This window comes from Melospiza georgiana, chromosome 3 (assembly GCF_028018845.1).
Source record: "Melospiza georgiana isolate bMelGeo1 chromosome 3, bMelGeo1.pri, whole genome shotgun sequence".
In the NCBI taxonomy this organism is placed as follows: Eukaryota; Metazoa; Chordata; class Aves; order Passeriformes; family Passerellidae; genus Melospiza; species Melospiza georgiana.
Window position 1 is genome coordinate 17,139,129 of NC_080432.1, and position 19,937 is coordinate 17,159,065.

The window sequence follows — 19,937 nt, forward strand, 5'->3', positions numbered from 1 at the left end:
TTTCTCCACTGGATTCCCCAGAGGCACAGCAGCTGCCTCCTCTTCCACTGGATTTTCAGAGGAAGAATACATTCTTCTCTACAGGACCCCCCTTGCTCCAACAGAACCACAACTGACACTTCAGGAGGGCGGCAGCCACATTTCCAATGGGACTGCACCAACACCCTGACCCACAGGGTGTCAGGTTGGGTTCTGACTCTGTCAGTGTTGTTCTAGTGTACTGCGTTGTTTATTTTATCCTTTTTTTTCCCTTTCCCTATTAAAGAACGGTTATTTCCTGCTCCTGTATTTTTGCCTAAGAGCCCCTTAATTTAAAATTTATAGCAATTCAGAGGGGTGGGGAGGGTTTACATTTTGCCTTTCAGGAGAGGCTCCTGCCTTCCTTAGCAGACTCCTGTCTTTCCAAACCCAGCCAAGGAAAATGAAAGTGACAAGAAAGGCCCCTTATGCTGATTTAGCAAGTCCTAAGAGCACTTTGAGCCTGGCTGAGCACATGGCTGAGCTGGCTCCAGCCTCCAGCTGTGCCACTCTCATGCTCTGATCCCACAGTGCAGGAAGCCACAATGAGGATTGTTTAAGGACCATCAGGACACCATTAAATCCTGTGACTAATTGACTCTAGTCCGAGGATAAGGAAGCACCAAAAGCTTTACCTTGGGAGATCACTTCATTAAGGAGTTGTTGCAGCTGCGAGGCATCGATAGTTGAGCCCTGATGCAAAATAAAGCACAAAGAGATGTCTGTGAGCATCAAGTTTTCTCCTGTGCCACTTTTGCCCAAACCTTTTTTTTCTCAGACACTGTGTCAACCAAGAACCTCTGTTTATATCCATCGAAGGAGCAGCAGCATCCTCTCTGGAGCACGACCCAACTCTCCATGCTGCCGGGCCACTCCAGCTGCACTTCCATCCCCACGGGGTTGGCTCTGCAGGGATGGGGAGCTGCGGATGGGCAGCACAGCAGGCACAGTGTGGGAGGGCTGGGAGCACAGGCAGTGCTGCTCATCAGCCACCCCAGACACCCCTGCTCGTTTTCACCTTCACGCATTGATGTCACCATTAACTGCCAGAGGTTCATTGTGCAGGGACTTTTGACAGCGATTTTTTTCCTCTTGACTAAGTCAAGGAGTTCTTTATAACAGTTTATTAAACCATTAAAAGCATCTCCTGTGAACACAGAGCTTGGCTCTGAAAGAGCAGGAATCAATTACTCAAATGCTGACTGATGTCTGGTTTCCAAGTGCTGAGAAGGCAAATGGAAAATGATGCTGATGAGAGGGGGGGGACTACCCAAGGCTTTCTAATTGCTTTCAGCAAATAAACAAACCAAGCAAAAAAAAAAAAAACCAAACCAAGAAAGTACACATGCAAGCCCATCACCAGCTCAACTATAAATCTCCAATATTCCACTGATATATGGCACTAGACAATCTATCCCAGCTGAACGTCCCATTTTTCTAGAGGTTTTGGCAAGTCAATCAATACCATTTTCAGGGTATCCACTTGAGGATGGAGCTACATTTCCAAAAAAAAAATTCTAAATGGATTTGTATCAACATCATAGATCAGTTTTTCTGCAAGTCCACATGTGGTGATTTTTTTAATTTTTTTTTTTCTCCAACAATATGTTTTAGAGAGGGTACCTGCTTAGCATGTCTTAGGAAAAGAGCCTTATAGGAGCTATTCTGGTTCTGTCTTGGTACATCCTGCATTGAAAACAAAGAGCAGACATAAATAATTCAGCTACTGGAAGCAAAAGTCTGTAGATCCAGACAGCACTTTAGAGGGGCAGGGAATGTGCAGCACAGGCTGCAGTTTTCACACCCCCAAAATAAAGAGGCTTAAGAGTGAGCAAGTGCTACTGCAATGAAGGAAGAAGCATATTTTGGGTGTTAGCAGCTAGTACAACCAGGAAGGAGCAGTTCGGGGATTAAGGAAGATGACAGAACACATCCAGAGTGGAATTCAGCAAGTCAATACATGAGCCTGATCCTTATTGATGGACCTTGGTTGGGACACTGCTCAGGGCATGGGAAGATTCATGTGAACCAAGAAAACAGAGCAGAAAAGCTGACTTTTCCTTTCTCTTGTACCTTCTCAGTCCCAAGACAAGCTTGGACTATACCTGAGCAATTGCAATTCAATGGTTAAGTGATTTTTTTCCCCCAACCTTCCAGTGAAAGGATACACCAGCCACTAATTGGAATTATCCTTAATGTTATAAAGTCTTCAGAAAAAAATCTAAGCCCAAGACCCAATGCCTTCATCTCTGTGTGAGATACTTCACAGCAAAGAAGCCCAAATACCTGAACAGGAGCAGGAACTGTGGGTACCACAATTCATCAAAGTCAGAACACTGGCTAAGGACAACAGCCAGGTAAACTGACAGCTTGTCAGTGGGAAGAGATAAAAAGTCACCATTTACACCACCTCTCTAATGGGGCTTAATTGTGTGCTGGAAAATGAATCACAAGGAAAGGACTCAGCTTTCTGTTCTCCTTCACACCTCAGGCTTCAAAGATCTGTGTCTCTGAAAGTTGTAAATAGCAGCCTCTCTGTGGCAGGGCTTTGCTGATGGGACCAGCCCTGGCAATGTGCACAGCTCACAGCAAGAGCTCAAAAAACCCATGGTGGCTGGGCTGGAGAGGACAAAATCGGGGTTGGACTAGAGATGCAGCCAGTTTCAAAGTTTGGTTTGCTTTCTGTCTCTGTCTCTGAAGATATCCCGATGAAAAGCAGCAGAAATCTGATTTAAGTCTCATCTCTATGGACTCCTGTGCTTTACAGGGTACAAGCACTTAAAGGGAATCATCCCCATGGGGAAGGTATGTCCAATCCCACTCATAGGAATTATGTTTCCCTCTCTCCCCGCCATAGATATATACTCATTTTACAGACACTGGAAGAAATTAGAATATTTTAAGCATTCTCTCCCCTGCTATATTTGGTTTGTCAGAGTGTTAAAGATGGTGAGGTGAAAAAGACAGATGGACACACTGATAAAGGGACTGTATAAGTCCCGTTTCCTCAAAAATCAGGCTCTGAAACAGACACATGAGAAGAGGAAGGGCTTTTTTGTCACTCCCATCTCCCCAGAGAGGTGTCCTGCCCTCCCAGCAATGTTGCAGGGTGCCAAACAATGGGACAGTGGTGGGTGGTAGAGGGAGAAAAGAGCAGATGAAGAGGAATCAGTAGAGGTGACCAAATGATCACCACCAGGACTTACACCAGTTTCCAGACTCTTACCATTGGCAGCTCTGGGCTGGTCAGGGAGCTTGAATTCCTAGAAAAGAGTTCCAAGAATCAAACTGGGAGAAAAGAGCCCTTTCCAGAGCACTGATTTGCAGCTGTGGAGGAAGGCAGGCACCACCAGCAGCCCTCACCCAGCCCACAGCCCCACAGGATGCTCAGCACCCATGGCCCAGCCTGGCCCAGCTCAGACAAAGCTGCTGCACCACTCCTGGGTCTCTCTGTGCAGACAGGGCTGAACATAGAAATGTAGTTTGTCTCACCCTGAACATGCCAGGACTGACCTCACTACACAGAACACAGGGCTGCCCCGCCTTGAGCCACTGAAAATTTTCACCTCCTTTCTCTTTGCTCAGCTTAACAGTCAGGAATAAAAACAGCACCTGGGCTATTAAAAGGCAACATCTAAATGTCTGCAGCCTGCCTGAAACTGGGCCAGGGTCACCATTGCTAAGACATCACATTGAGTGCTTGAGTTTTGCTTTCAGTAGAGAAATTAGACAAGCCAGGTTCTATTTTTATAACACCTGTATAGGTAAGTGCTGCAAAGAGCCACTGAAAGGTCATCTCCACACCTGGCTGAGTTCAGGAAGGTCTGTGAGGGTCAGAGGCTCTCCTGGAAAGCTCACTGCCAGGGCTGAGCTGTCTCACACATGACTCACTCTGCTGGAGGCAGTCCAGCCCACAGCGCACACTCTTTGTGTTTGCTCCCATAACTCAGCAGCTGCCTCACTTGGTTCTGGGCTGTTTTTGCCAGGGAGGGGCCAAAGCCTGGAAAGCAATCTCATTATTGAGATATGGGCCAGTGAGGTCAGAGCTGCAATCACATCCACTCTAAATCTTGCTGAGGGAAGGCACTGCACAGTGATGCTTGCAGGTCATTTGGGGAGGCTGAATGCTGGGACTCAGAGCTTGCTCACCTGGAGTAAACCACACCCAAATATAAACAATACCACATTCACTGGCAATGTGAGTGTATGTGTGGTAATAGCTGCCTTTGCATGAACTCAGACACCATTTTTCCACTGCACTTATCTTCAAGGCTGCTGTCATGCCCACAGGGAGCCCTGCCTGTCTGTGAGGTGGCTGAGTGAAAGGATCAAGGCCTTTCACTGCTCTTGGCTTCTCCAGGTCCCACTCTGAGCAGAATGGGACCTGATCCATCTGAATGCAATAAAATACTGAACAGCTGCTAAGAATTAGGGAAAACAAGCTCCCCATCCTCCTTTCAGCAGAGAGAAATGTCCCCACAATCAGGGGTAGAGGACACATTTCACAGTTATTGCTCTCTGTGCCAAAGCTGGGACCCTTGGTGGCTGCAGATGAGCTCCTGCCCTGCTCTGCAGTGCCACCCTTGTGCAGCTGAGTGCACACCTGATCCCACTCACCTTTACCCTCCTCTGTGCCTTCCCCACCCTCCAGGGACACACCAAAAGCAAATTGCCCCATCAGTTATCCCGACAGCAAAGAGTTAATTCCTGGCACTCTCTGGCTCTGGGGCCTTTAAGGAGTGTGTATCATCTTACTCATGGTAGTCCTGATTCTTTATGAAAATCCTTAGGAGAAATTGGAATTCCTGGTCCTCTGCTGCAGCAGGAACCACGGCGTAGGTCCCTGGGCTCAGCATCAGGCAGCTGGTCACATCTCGAGCCTGGAGAAAGGTTTGCTTCAGAACTCTGGAGTTCTCCTGAAAGAAAAATACAGCTGGATATTTTCCTGTTAGGGACCAGAGTAAATCAGGCAGCACACTCACACAGCCTGCCAGCCCCACACCTCTCTGAATCTGCATCCATCACACCCCAACCTCCCCCATGGCCTGGAAAGCCCAGCCAGGGGACAGGCTTTTCTCAAGGACACATCAGAGCTGGTCAAAGGCAGAGAAAGTGAAAGAAACAGAAGATAAAATGAACTTAAGGAGATTTGAAGAGAACCTCAATTAACATTAAGCAGAGTTCATGAAGGAATCAAGGATGCTATTACTAAAAAATTCCCTGAGATCTTCTGTGACTCAAAGAGGTCAGAGAGCCCTCTAAGCATGTCCCCCAGATGACAATGCTTCAAGAATCCCAATCCAAACGGGCAAGTGTCACAAGAAAACTGAGTATTCTGATCTTTCATCTGTTATTCCAGTATTTATTTTTGCTGAGATGAAACAAATATAATGCAACAGCTATTACTATGATGACATGTAAAGATAGCATAATAAAAAACCCTTCCTTAACATATTCCCCAAAATATATCAGCATGTATAAATTCCATTTAGAATGGTTATACAGCGTGGCAGAGTTATTTATGAGCCATGTCTTTGGGAGACAATAACATAAAACTGCTATTTTGGAAGGGAAAAAAAAAAAGAGGATGACTAGTGTTACAGAGGGCTGGGAGGTACACAGACTGCCAAGTATAATGGGTCAGATTTTGAGCAGATAGAAATGGGCAGTGCTGCAAAGAAATAAATGCTGTAATACTTTTTCCCCCTGTTTTTGAGCCTTATTCCACATTCCTTCTGGTAAAAAGCAGAAGCAGATTAATATCTCAACGGAATCAAAAACTGGTGTGAGATAAGAATCAGCCTCTATACATTTCTCAGCTCTATCACACCACATTAAACTTCCCTCACAGCCATGTATTAGTGTTCCACGTCTATATTTAATCAAAGGCTTCCTAGAGCTATCAGATACGTCCATTCCGCTTTGCATCCTTGCCTGCACTGCATTCTCCTCTCATCCTGCCAGGGGATAATGCTCCTTTTACTTCACAGCAACAATTTGATGCATCTCAAAAGGTACTGTACAACGGATGTGTGGCATTCACATTCTCTGGAAAAATCCCTTTGCTCAGGATTTTTCTCCTGGGAAGCTGAGAAGCCTCAGAGAAAAGGAAGACAATTCTTATCTCATTTGCTTCTCCTGTGTTTTGCTGCTTTGGAATGTGGTTGAAGATTGTTTATCCGACAGGTGATTGTTTCATGTGAATTGTTTTTACTTTTACATGTTGTTACATGACCAGTGTCATGTGTTGGGCCTCACTCATAAGGCCAGAACCCCAAGTGACCTGAGCCCAAAGGCAGCCTGAGGTGAGCCATGGGCTGGCAGCCCACAGAGGCCATGCCATCTAGACTTGACAAACTCACTGAGGTTTATCCATCCTTGATCTATCTCATACCAAAAGAGGGAAAACACACCTGAGCATCAACTGGAGGGGAAGAAAAAATGTTAAATGTAAAGCAAGAATAGAGAAAACCCATCTCCTAGTCGGCCTCCTGATTAAACAATCCCTTTTTTGAGGGAACCAAGACCTCTATCATTGCCTCCCAGTGAAGGTCACGTCTGTTAAAATGGGTAACTAACCAAGGTGGGCATGCATCATGCAAGAGCACACAAAGACCTCCATGTCTGGTGACTTTTGGGGATGCTGGAGGGAGCAATTCCCCTTTCACCAGGAGCAGCACAGCTGGCCCAATGGAGTGCTGCAGGCTTGGTACCTGCACAGAGGATATCCTCCCACAGGGATGGGATAGTGAGCTCCACTTGCTGGAGGGATGCCCTTTTAATGACATCTTTTATTTCTCAGACACACTTTTTTTTATGAGCTACAAAGCCATGCTCTTCCTTTATGAGGAGCTGTTAAACTTATGGCATCAATTATTTAAAGTCTGGGATTAGGGCAAACCTCTCCAGTAATGAGGAGAATGAGGAGAAATTAGGGTTATAGCAATCTCTGTTTCTTTTTAGGCTTTGGGTTTGGAACAATAGCCTCCCACAATCATTAGCCAACAAGAAAAATACTTTAGGAAGGGTTAGCATCCATCCACACTAGCAACTGTGCTTTCAGTAAGGCTGGTAATGCTCTGAGGACATCAAAAAGACTTGAAAAGGAGCTTGAAAAGGCACCTTTCTGGACAGGCATCAAGAAAAAAACCCAGAGAAATTGAAGTGGAAGTCCCAGGTGTTTGAGTGGATTTCCTCTACACTGGTCTCTAGCAAAGGCTCTCATGTGTTTTGTAAATGTTTCTACACAGCTTTTCAGATGGAGAACAGGAGGATGAGTGAGAAAGGCCCACTTTGGGCAACAAGAGACAATCTGCTTCCCTGCCATACCATGCTGTGCTGGCTGTCATGCCCCATGCCCAGCCAGCATGGCATGCCACCAGTGCTGCTGCTACAGAGGATATTGCCCTGACACATCTCCTAACCCAGGCACTCCCTCAGCTTCCCAGGGCTGTTCTGGGATGCTACAGAACTAAAAGTGCCACCTTTTCCTTAAGACATGAATGAAAGAAACTAAGCCTGCTTAACTCTGCTTTTACTCTGAGTTTTCTACAATAGGAGGCACCCAGAAATTCACATCACATACCGAGTTTTTAACAGGCCAAAAGGCAATTCAGCCTTGCATTCCCACACACAGGTAAAACAAACCACACAGAGAACAGCAGTGCCCACATGATATCTGACTGTGCTTACCGTGGTGATGAAAAAGCCAATCCCCAGGTTTCTTTCATCCTGCACATGCTCAGCGGGTTTTTGCATGAGTGAAATGGCTACATTACAGGTTTTTGGGTTGTGATCTAGCACTTTGAAAAAATACTGAGGGTTTGTAGAAGCTGCACCTGCTGAGAAAGTGTTAATAGGTTAGCAGTAGGCTCAGGGATGTTCCAGCAGCAGCCTGTTGTGTAAAATCTTCTTGTGTTGACCCAGAGGAGCAGGCAGTCACTGCTCCAAGATCCTTTCATCACAACAGAGCACTGCAGTCTCCACACTAGCACTAGAACTTGAGGCATCTGGAGGTAAACTAATTGCACATTCATCATTTTAGAAATTTCTGGCAAAGTCACGGAAGTCGTGTGGATTTCTCAACCCCCTTACATCTGCTCCACCTCCATGGCAGTGTGGCACACTCTCCCAGCAGCAGAAAAGCAGGAAAATGCCTCTTAATCAAGCACCTGACCCAGAGGCTGAGCTGAACAAGACTGTGGCTTTGAGGTGATAAACACATAGAAAAGGATAAAATGGTGCAAAGCTACCCTCTTCTTCCCTGCTGCCAGTGTTTGTGATGGACAGACAGAATGTCGAGCACCAGCTGCTTCTTGGCCAAGGCTTTGGTTAACAGGAAGCATTCCTGGTTACAAAAATAAGAGCAATGAACTGCCCTAAGTGGTAAAAAAGGACTGAGATGGCAGCAGAGTAGAATTTAAGCCAGATCCCTGTGCTGGGTGGCCTTGAAAGTTGCAAATTTGAATGATTGTGCTTGGACAGGGACTTGAGGGCTGTTGGGAAACACAGGTCCAAAGAAAATGGTTCTGCCTGCAAACTCCCAGTTCAGAGCTTGGCAATCCCCATCTTTCCATCATTTTGTAGCCCCTTGCCTACAAGAAGCCCCTGCAGCTCCTTGCTCAGTCCCAATGAGTGTGCAGCAGCGCAGGCATTGCTTTGTTATCACATCTTGAGGTTAGGAGCAGGAGCCTGAAATCTGTAAGCCAAAACCTGCTTGCTGCTAAGTCAAGGATTGTCATTTGAGAAAAAAAGAGGCCTCTTCACTGATCAGATACTACCATCCTAGATTAAAAACACAAAGCCCAAACACTGATGCAGCTGTAAAAAAAAAAGTGAGGTGAGATAAGATAAAAATGTAAAAATATACTCCTATTGATTGGAGCTTACAATGCCAGAAGAGTTCTTGCAAAGGCAGTAAAACCGCTGGTCTTATCAGCCCAAAAAGACCTTTTTACCTTAAAAAATAGAGTTTGGTAGCACATTTTTTCCATTCCATTGTGGTGGTTTGCATAGGGTTCCCACGAGGGAAGAGACAAGAATGTGAGTCTATGTTATAGAAGGCTGATTTATTATTTTATGGTATATATATTATATTAAAACTATACTAGAAGAATAGAAGAAAGGATTTCATCAAAAGGCTTGAAAGGAATAGAAAAGGAATGAATAATAAAATCTTGTGACTGATGGAGAGTCTGAGACAGCTGGGCTGTGATTGGCCATTAATTACAAACAACCACATGAGACCAATCACAGATGCACCTGTTGCATCCCATAGCAGCAGATAATCATTGTTTACATTTTGTTCCTGAGGCCTGTCAGCTTCTCAGGAGGAAAAATCCTAAGGAAAGGATTGTTCATGAAATGTGTCTGTGACATTCCATATCCATTCCATTTCAGAGCACTTTTTGCTCTGTAAAACCAACAGCATATTTGTCAGACCAGACTTTCTGATGAGGTGCCCAGTAACACCTACTTCAACTGGCTGAAAGAAGATATACAAGCTCATTTTGACTTAAAGGTTCCTAAATCACAAGTCTCCCGTTTTAACTCAGCAGCCAGCGCTGCTGCTGTTGCTTTGTTTCTGCCTGTTTAGCTGATAAGTGCTGTAATGGGAAAAGGCAGCCATTAACACCTGGCGATCAATACTTTGTGCAATCCGGTGCTCAGAGTGAATTTTCACATCAATGAGGAGGAGAACACCACCAGGTGAGTGCAGTGAGCATCCCTTACCCCGGGAATAGCGGCTCCTCCTGGAGGGAAGGCCTGGGCTCCACAGGTTGGTGTAGCTGGTCAGAGACCACGCTGCTGTGCCGCGCTCATCTCCAAAGTCCAGGAATGTTGGCGTGTTGTTACATATGTACAGCCATGAAAACTGCTCCTGGAAGTCCTTACAGCACATCCTGCAGAGAAGGAGGGAAATGTCACCGTTCAGTTCAAGACAGAAGAACATTGGCAAGAGCTAAAGGAGGGAATCCTGGCCGTCTGCTCAGCCCTGGTGAGGCACATCTGGAGAGCTGTGCCCAGTTCTGGGCTTCTCAGTACAAGAGAGACATGGAGCTGCTGGAGCAGGTCCTGTAGAGGCTACAAAGATGATCAAGGGACTGGAGCATCTCACTTTTGAGGAAAGGCTGAGGGAGCTGGGCTTGTCCAGCCTTAAGAGGGAACCTCATCAATGTCAGTATCTGAAGGGAGAGTGTCAGAGGTTGGACCAGGCTCTGCTTGGTGATGCCAAGCAAGAGGACACAAGAGGGAATGGGCAGAAACTGATGTACAGCGAGTTCCACCTGAATATGAGAAAGAATTTCTTTACTGTGCAAATGACCACACACTGGAACATTGTGACTGTGTTCAGAGGGGTCCCAGGATGAGGGAAGAGACGAGGATCTGATTCCAGGTTTCAGAAGGCTGATTTATTATTTTATTATATATATTACATTAAAACTATACTAAAAGAATAGAAGAACGGATTTCATCAGAAGGCCAGCTAAGGATAGAACAGGAAGGAATGATAACAAAGGTTTGTGGCTCGGCTCTCTGTCCAAGCCAGCTGGGCTGTGATTGGCCATTAATTACAAACATTTAAGATGGGCTAATCACAGATCCACCTGTTGCATCCCACAGCAGCAGATAATCATTGTCTACATTTTGTTCCTGTGGCCTTTCAGCTTCTCAGGAGGAAAAATCCTAAGGAAAGGATTTTTCATAAAAGATGTCTGTGAGAGAACACCTTGCCCAGAGAGGGTGTGGAGTCTCCCTCAGTGGAGTATTCCATAACCATCTTATCACAGTCCTGTGCCACGTGCTCTGGGATGACCCTGCTTCCACCCTCAGTGGTTCTGTGCAGACACCAGTTTGGTATCCACATTGACCCCATGTCTGTAAGAAGGGAGATTGCGGAGAGCTCTGCAGGCACCTGCAGCTCTGCTGGCTGCTACCTTGCAGGAGAGCTCAGCTCTCAGTGCATTTTGGGCTGCCCTGACTGCCCCAAATGCCCCAGGGTAAAGCACAGGGCACGTTCAGGGCTACCTTGCTGGAGCCCTGCCATCTCCAGCACACCTCTGCCACTGTCCCTTGTAGCTCCACAGTGCTCTGTCCCATACTCATGCTTCACTCAAGCCTCACCTGTGTGTTTCAGACCCCACTGCTTTCCTCAGAGCCCCCCAGGGCACGTGTGCACTTTCTGAATAATCAGTTTTTCCAAGGGACAGCCCATGCATGGCTGAGCTGTACCTGGGAGCAATCAGAGGCAGTGAAAAACCACCAGCAGCACCTGCAGAGCAGCCAAGTGCACAAGCTCAGTGACCTGCTTAGCCAGCTGTCCCCTCCAAGCATCTGTCAGTCCAAGGTTCAAACCACACACTTTATGAGGAGAGGTGGTGTGACAAAATGACCAGGTCTCAGAGGGCTGGATTTTTACTTCTCTCACTTTTCTTTTTCTTTTTTTTTTTTTATTTCATCAGCCTGTCACTTAATCTTGGCCAACTCCATTTTTTCAGGTCTTGTTTCCTCTGACACCACAGGGTCAGGACAATCTCCAAATTGTTGTTTGCACACAGCCAACACAGGGTGCCTTGAGCCACCATAAAGAAGAGAGAACTGCCAAAATTACTTTTTCCATAATGAAGGCAAATAGAAAACCCTGCAGATAAAGGATCAATAGGGAAATACCAGAATTCTCCATCATCCTTATTTCTGAGGAGGGCTTCTCTGTATTTAGGCTCAACACGGTCCCACTGAGGAGAGCTGCAAGAAAGAACAAATCAACAAGAAGTGAGGCACAGCTTTTCATCTTTGGCCTATTCTTCCAAGCAGCTGGTCAGGCCATGAGGGATCAGGAGGGGTGAACAAACTGTGCATTGGAAACAGGACCAAAAAATGGAACTCAGCTGCCCAGCCTGGGGTGGGGAATCCTCCCCTCTGTCCTGGTCACCTGTCCCCAGGCTGGAGAGGCCCCAAGCCACAGCACTCTGAAGCATTGATATTCCACTGACATGCAGGGAGCACATTACCCAGTCAGATGTGCTGTTTCCAAGCAGCATGTTTACAATTAAGTGATAATTGTACTTTCTGCAGAGTTTAAGATAAATAAACAGCACGTGAATCAATAATTTATTGATCTGTGCAGCTCACCTGTGAACGTGCTGCTGACATTTCAATTACACTTAGGATTGTAATGCACCCTTCCAAAAGGATGGGAGGATGCTGCCTGAGCAGAGGGATGTTATCCCAGCCTCAGACACATCCACACAACCCACCAACCCTTCCAGGTGCAACACTGCAGCCTGACTTTTCTCAGCAGAGTGCTTGTGTGTGGTCCTAGCAACAGGGAGGGGTGGGATGCTATTAAAAAACGTAAGAGTGGCAAAAGAACATCTCTCTAATCATGGAAACACTGATGCAATTCCAAAAGGAAAACTAAGATCTATTTGTTTACAAAATAATGTTGCAGTCTGTATAATTATTTTCTTTGGGAAAGAGATGTTGGATTATCCACAAAGGCAGCAAAGTGATCCTTGCATCCCCAAAGCTGCATGAAGGATCCAAAAGATTAGTTCAAGCTATTCCCTGGCACTTTGCCTCTGGAATAACCAAGCACCCTTTCTGTCCCTCTGTGTTCAGTGCTGCCCTGCTCCATGGACTCATCTGACCATCCTCTTCCCAGAGTCAGCCCCATGGGAGCAGAAGAAAGAGGAGGAAGGTGGATGTGTGATTTCTGCAGGAGGATTCAACAGAAGCAGCCATCCAAGGACATGGTCAGAGCTTACTCCAGGAAATAAGAGCTCTTCCATCCAAGACTTCTGCAGAATCATGCACTGGGTAAAATGCATACACACAGACAAGAAGGGACACCTGAGCCTGGCAAGGCTGCATTAGTTTCCCCTGGATTGGATTTCTGCAGACAGTTGCTATGCAGATGGAAATAATGCTCATAATTAACTGATTTGGAAATATCTGTTTTGTTAAAATGGGTGCAAGGCAGAGGTTCTTATAAAAGATTGATTCAGTGTTATATTAAAGCTTTAAGACCCTACTTATCACTCCAGGGCCCCTTCCACTCCCCATGGCCCCATGGATTCCAGATCCTGATGATATGCTTCCAGGCATTCTTGTAGGGGACCTGTAAAGAGGAAAGAAAAACAAACTCAGTCACAGCTTTTCACAATTCAGTGAAGAGAAGGGTAATAAAACGGAACTTCCTCTATACCTCAGAGACCAGATTTAACCTCTGATCTCATTTTCCCAGCAGTGAAAAATCAGTGCCTTCTGCTGCACTGCAAAGGAAGGATGTGTGAGAGAAAACCTCTCAGGAAAACCATTTTGCTTTTCTGAGGACAGTGAATAGCTGACACAGGGAGAAGCAGCAGCATTCCTGTCACACTGCATGAATTCAACAGCCTTGGGAAATTCCAGTGCCTAATTCTGCACATCTGATGCTGTGAGTCAGCAAAGGCAGAGACTTTGAGGAATGAGGTCACCAGACTGCCTGGAGTGAAAGCCAACAGTCAGCACAGAGAATGGAATACAAACACAATCTGTGGGGCTGTGGTTTGCAGCAGCTGGGGGTTCTGGTGTTCTCCTCCTTTTGCTGCCACTGATTTAAGTCAGAAGCAATTAACTTTTGCCAGTGAGTGAAGCCAAAATGGTGGAAGTGGAAAGGAGAAGCAAACCTTTGTTTTCTGGCTCTCCTTAGGCACACAGGCAGTGTTGGAAACAATACCATGGCAGTCTCTTCCCAGGCAAAGGCTCAGCCTCTAATTATTGCCCCTCAGGACAGCCCCTTGGATGTCTTGGCACTTGATTAAGTGGGGCAGAGACTGTTTCTCCTCTCTCACACACCAGAGCAGCCTGCTTCTCTTCCAGCAGAATTGGGGCACCCCTCTACCCTGCAAAGAGACAGCTGGGGCCTTCTCTGGAGCTTGGCAACCCCCATATTTCCATTTTGTAGCCCCTTGCCTCCAAAAACCAGCACACTGGCTGTGATGATAGCACCAAGCATGCCATGGCACGAGAAAACCAACAGAGAGAGGGGGGATAAGGGAGAAAGCAGCTTATAGGGAAAGCAGCATCCCCTTTCCAAGGTACTTCAGGTTCCAAGATTCAGAGGTTTTGTAGCTATCTTGCTTGACAGCATAGCTATTGTTTGGTTTCTCTCCTCACTGTTAACTCTCCCTGTGTGCACTACAGCTTACTGGGCTAAGCCATGTTCTGACTTCTGGCTGTAAAAAATCCTTAATTTCTTTTGATCCATGTGATAAATTGGTTCTCAGATCATCAATATTAATATTCAGCCAGGAGCAGTTCTGCATGAGTACAACAGCTTTAAAAGATGGAGAAACGCTGTTCTTGAACCAGCGATTTACTCCTCACACAGTGATTTTTGGCAGCTTGTGATTGAGCTGAACAAATGTAGATTTGCATCAGATGACAAATCCCACAATTTCAGCCAGTGCTTCTGCTTGCATTTGAATCACAAAAGCACATTTTTAAAGAGTCAGCATGGAACAAAAAATCTCCAGAAATGTTGGATTTGACACACTGGTATTGTATTGTGTTTGGGACACACTGCTGAAGTGTCCCACAAGAAAAGTCAATTTCAGTTGCATTTTCCTTTAGAAAACAACATGGATTTGGATATCCTCCCTCTTTTTGTTGTGCCAGAGTCCTTCCATCTCTTGGAATTTGAACTATGGGCTTTCAGCAATGCCCCCTGAGCGTGGAGCTAATTCACCTCACTCTGACTGGACCAGCAGCACCACTGCCCTGTGGTGGATCATCAGTACAAGATCTGCAGGCAGGAACAAGTCCCTGGCCTTACCTTCACAGCTCCTGTGACGGTGTAGGCATGGCCCTGCACAATCCCATTCCTCAGCTCTATGTTCCTGCTTGACTGCAGAGGGGAGAAAGCACAGCTTTTAGCTCCTGCCACACCACACAGATACAGCCACCAGCTCCCACGAGTGTCATTTGCACTAAACAAAGCCTGGGGTCTGACCACAGCAGCTCCTCAGGGATGTTCCTCCAGGAATGTGGCCGTTCCCACTGCACCTGAGATGAGAGAACAGTCCTTGGCTTGCTTGCAGCAGCCAAGCCTCCTGTCCTGAGGAGGCAGGCACCCCAAGAGCAGCGTCACACATTCACTGCCACATGCCACATGCTGTAGGAGAAGCCTTGGAGATGTTTTATCAAAGGTACTTGCTGAATATCACAAAGCCCTTTGCTGTCACAGACATCTTTTATGAAAAATCCTTTCTTTGGGATTTTTCCTCCTGAGAAGCTGAAAGGCCACAGGATCAAAATGTAAACATTGATTATCTGCTGCTGTGGAATGCAACAGGTAGGTCTCTGACTAGCCCATCTTAAATGTTTATAATTAATGGCCAATCACAGCCCAGCTGGCTTGGACAGAGAGTCCAAGCCACAAACCTTTGTTATCATTCCTTCCTATTCTATTCTTAGCTGGCCTTCTGATGAAATCCGTTCTTCTATTCTTTTAGTATAGTTTTAATGTAATATATATAATAAAATAATAAATCAGCCTTCTGAAACATGGAGTCAGATCCTCATCTCTTCCCTCAACCTGAGACCCCTGTGAACACGGTCACACTTTGCAACTGCCCAGCATCAATACCAGTAAGGCTGCAAGCCACAATGAGAGAATTACATCTATCACAGACATCTTTTATGAAAAATCCTTTCTTTAGGATTTTTCCTCCTGAGAAGCTGAGAGGGCTCAGGAACAAACTGTAAACATTGATTATCTGCTGCTGTGGAATGCAACAGGTGGATCTGTGATTGGTCTCATGTGGTTGTTTCTAATTAATGACCAATCACAGTCAGTGGGCTCTGACTCTCTGTCCAAGACACAAGCCTTTGTTATTCTTTTTTTTTTCTATTCTTTGCTAGCCTTCTGATGAAATCCTTTATTCTATTCTTTTAGTATAGTTTTAATATAATATATATGATAAAATAATAAATCAAGCCCTCTGAAACATGGAGTCAGATCCTTGTCTCTTCCCTCATCCCAAGACCCCTGTGAACACGGTCACATTGCATCCTTTCACAGAAGAGAGAGAGGTGTGTCTTGGCCTTGCCAGATCTGATCACTAAGTTAGGAGGCCAAAATCAGTCCTGCTGGAAGAGGACACCACTGTACTGTAGTGGAATTAGCCAGGAGAGAAGCTGCAACCCCCTCTGGAACAGAGCAATCCAGCCACCTCTGCCCAAATGCCTTTACAGTCCTTACCAAATAATCTTATCTGCTTTCTGCTGCCAGGTTCCCTTGGGGCATCCATAAACTGTAACTATTTTACAGAGTGGTGATGGGTTTCCCTTTCCCCTGCCAAGAGCAGCCTTTGTGCAAAGCCAGTGGACCCAGAGAGTGAGTGTGACCAGCCCTGCGACTCACCTGGCCCGAGGTGCTGCAGCCCATGAGACACCGAGACCTGTCAGCTGCTCTCAGGATCTCCTCCAGATCAGAAGGTGGCTCCTTCAATGAAAACTGCACCTGGACTCCACCTGTGAGGTCTACTAAAGCATCTGAGAGGTAGCCTCCATTCAGGTTCTGGTAGGAGCCCTGCAGCCTATGGAAAAAAAATTTAAATACATTAAAAAAAAAAAAGGGGAAAAAAGAGAGAAGTTAATTAGTCCTTACATTGTTTTCATAAACAATACACAATGCTTGCTTTAAAAATGAAGGTGTGCATCGAGGTGGTGAGCACAGGGGAGCTGGGTTGGGCAGACACTGTGGCCAGGTAATGAAAGGCAACGTGACTGAAATACTTGGCCAGGCACAACACACGTCCTGTGGAAGGAAGGAAGGAGACAAAGGGGGAGCTGTTTCTGTGCCTTCATCTCCATCTGAGGCAGCTGTCCAGAGCCATTCACAGGCAGCGCAAAATAATAATAAGGTGCATCTCAGGCCAACCCAGGCATTTCTGGGAGATGAGCTGCATCTCATCTTGAAGCATGCAGTTTCTTTTCTCTGAACAGGAAGGGAGCCAAGGCTGACTAGTTCAAATGGATGTTTCAGGTCAAATGGAGCTGAACTGTTAGTTTCCACATCCTACTTATACAGGGCTCTTCACAAAAATGGCCAGTATTCCTTTTGCAAATGAGAAAAAGGAGAAGAGAGGTGAAGGTATTTACCCATGCTTCCAGGGCAAGGCAGAAATGAGCTCTCAGCACTGTTCCCAGTTCACTCTGCTAGAGCACAATAATAGGATAATAATTTAATATTGCCAGCACAGTCCTTGTTGTTTTTATCGTGTGGTTTTTATTGAGACAGCAAATAAGCTGGAACATGCTGTACTTAGAGCAGGTAGAGCATGCTGTTAAACCCCTCCATACACACTGTATTTAATGAATGTAATCAAATGAAGTCTGCAGCTAATTGTATTTTGAAGAGTTGTCCTTGTCCTACACTGATGAAAAGAATTTGTCTTGGGCGTTGGGGAATAACTTCTCCAATGGGAATCTCATAAACAGCATTGCTTGCAACTTTAATTTAATAGAGGTTTGGTATGCATTGTAATTAAAATCTTATGCAGCAAATTGATACTGAATCCTGAGTCAACTTTTCTGAGATATCTCAGGGCAAAATGCATCCCCTTCCTGAGTTGCTCTCATCCTGCTTTAACATTTGCTTTTTCCTGGCCAAATCTGCCAAAATTATTATCTCTTTTCCTCATCTCCTCTTCGCTGCAGTGCAAATGCCACACCAGCCTCAGGTACCAAGTTCCAGCCCTTCATACCACCCCTAACACAGGATTTTTCTTCAGCATTTTTAATAATGAGAAGTGGGCAAATGCTAAGGGACCACAATCCGATCCATTCTCTCTCCAGAGGATTTAAAAAAATTGTTATCTCTTTATTAGGCATTATTTACCCTGCATACTCTGGGGAGCTCAGCTTAGAGTCAGAGCTCTCTGAGCAGTGAGAGCTGATCAGAGAGTCCCAGGAGTGTGTGTGTTGTGCCTGGGAATGTTCTTCAGTCCTGCTTCCTCTCATTGCCTGCTCCAAATACCCACATGATCTCTGATTGGTGTCTGTAAACACAGGTAATCTGTGCTTGGACTCTGCAGACCCAAACAGAGGACAGCACAGAAAGGAAAACAGAGACAAAGCAGTTTCCCTGAAAACAGGAGGACACTCCAGGCCCTTTTGTGTCACCATTGCCCTGCTCATTTTGCTTCTCAGGCATTAACATCCCAGATTTAGGGGCAGATTTAGGGCTGGCTGCCTTTAGGGCTGGGTAGAGTTAGGCCTAACCCAAGGCCAACATCTTCTGTTTATGTTGTCCCCATGTTTGCTGCAGCCAACACAAGCACAGCACCACAGAGGCATCTGTCAGCCTCAACTCCTTCCTGTGTGCTTTGCACAAGGCAGAGGGTGAAACCACCCCCAGAAAGCATTCAGCACTTGGTAGAAGAACAGACCAGGTGTATTTACTTGGCATATGCTTTTTCCAGCAAGGATGGCCAGAATTCATTTGAAGTTCGGGGGTGTACAGACAGGTATCTTCCATTTAGGAATGGCAGCCGGTCATCTATCACTACATCCACCCATTCTCCATACTGCCAGAACTGGAAATAAATAAAATAAAAAATATATTTTAAAAAGAGAGGGAAAAAATAAAATAACAAGCCTCTTTTAATCATTAATGCCCATGGAAAGAAAAATCCTCCTGAACCAGCACAGGAATTAATCTAAAGCAACATGGATACATGCAAGTTCTCTCCTGAACTCCTCAGGCTAATGGTCCCCATTGTTAAACAGGCCACCAGCTGGCTAGATTTCCCAGTGGCAGGGAAAGTCCTTGGGGAGTGTAACTGGTCCTGCAATCAGTGGGAGGAGAGATTCAACAGGGGAGCATGCAAATATTCTTGGGCAAGAGCTCAAGGAGATAAAGAATGATCAGCAGATGGATTCCACGAGCCTCACTCCTCAGCCACACTTGGGTATTTCCCCACAGTGCAGCTCTTGGCCAGAGAGGTTTTGTCAAGATCCAGCCTCTAAATTTCCTTTCCTCTGTGTTTCAATTAAGACTCTGACACGCTGTCATGGATGGAGACAGTGTAGTGACTAAAGACTGTTTTGAGGTGTTATCCATCTCCTTGATGGATGAGAAGGACACAGGCAGTCTCTCCAGCATGTGGACAGAGCAGGTGTTTCTCCAGCTGATGAAACTTTTCAAGGGAAAAGACAGGAATAAAGATCTGCGGGGATGAACTAAAGGAGCCATTTCCAGAGTCATTAGCAGATTAATGTAGCTTAGCATGATTTGAAATCATAAGAGGCCAAGCTCTTATTTGCAGTAATGCTAAGGACTCTAGTGGAAGTATGCCAGCAACAGATTTAGTCCAGCATGATTTTATTTCAACAGCTCCGGTCAATGAAAAACCCCAGAATGAGCTGTTCTGCTAGAAAAGCACCAGACTAGATCTGCCCAGCAGCAAAGCAGCTTACAGACTGCTCAGCTGAAAGCAGGTCTGATCCTGCCCACATTTCTGCCTCACCCAGGCCTCTCCCTTCCTGCACCAGTGGTGGCAGGAGGGTTGGAACCACCTAAATTGGGTTGGAACCGCTAACTTGGGTTGGAACCCCTAACTTGGGTTGGAACCTCTACCTTGAGCTCCAGGAGATATTTGGGGTTTCTGCTTGATTTTGGCTCAAGGAAAAGCCTTCCACTGGCTGTCCTCTGCCTGGAGGAGAGACAGGCAAAAGGAATGTCCAAAAGGAAATGTCCTTTCAGTCACCCCAGGAGCCCTTCTGCCAACATCTAGGAGCAGGTCTGTGTGAAGAGGTGTGACATCCAGCCACACCTCCCCGTGTGCAATCACAACAGGTAAACAAGGAGAACATGCAGGACTTGCTGTGGGATTAATGCAGTCCAAACCTACTGAGGGATGTTTTTCCAA

At 45.9% G+C, this 19,937-nt stretch overlaps 1 protein-coding gene across 1 annotated transcript in view; it reads right to left on the reverse strand.

The window, feature by feature from the left end:
* CAPN13 (calpain 13) overlaps nucleotides 1-19,937 on the reverse strand; it is a 47,741-nt gene that overhangs the window by 12,511 nt on the left and 15,293 nt on the right. The window contains exons 4-14 of the mRNA XM_058021171.1: nucleotides 18,469-18,602; nucleotides 16,427-16,601; nucleotides 14,837-14,908; nucleotides 13,053-13,138; nucleotides 11,689-11,763; nucleotides 9,751-9,920; nucleotides 7,711-7,856; nucleotides 4,774-4,934; nucleotides 3,245-3,281; nucleotides 1,642-1,704; nucleotides 654-711 (exon numbers count right to left, since the gene is read on the reverse strand). Of these exons, the coding sequence (XP_057877154.1) occupies nucleotides 654-711; nucleotides 1,642-1,704; nucleotides 3,245-3,281; nucleotides 4,774-4,934; nucleotides 7,711-7,856; nucleotides 9,751-9,920; nucleotides 11,689-11,763; nucleotides 13,053-13,138; nucleotides 14,837-14,908; nucleotides 16,427-16,601; nucleotides 18,469-18,602 (1,177 nt within the window). The remainder of the gene's footprint in view (nucleotides 1-653; nucleotides 712-1,641; nucleotides 1,705-3,244; nucleotides 3,282-4,773; nucleotides 4,935-7,710; nucleotides 7,857-9,750; nucleotides 9,921-11,688; nucleotides 11,764-13,052; nucleotides 13,139-14,836; nucleotides 14,909-16,426; nucleotides 16,602-18,468; nucleotides 18,603-19,937) is intronic.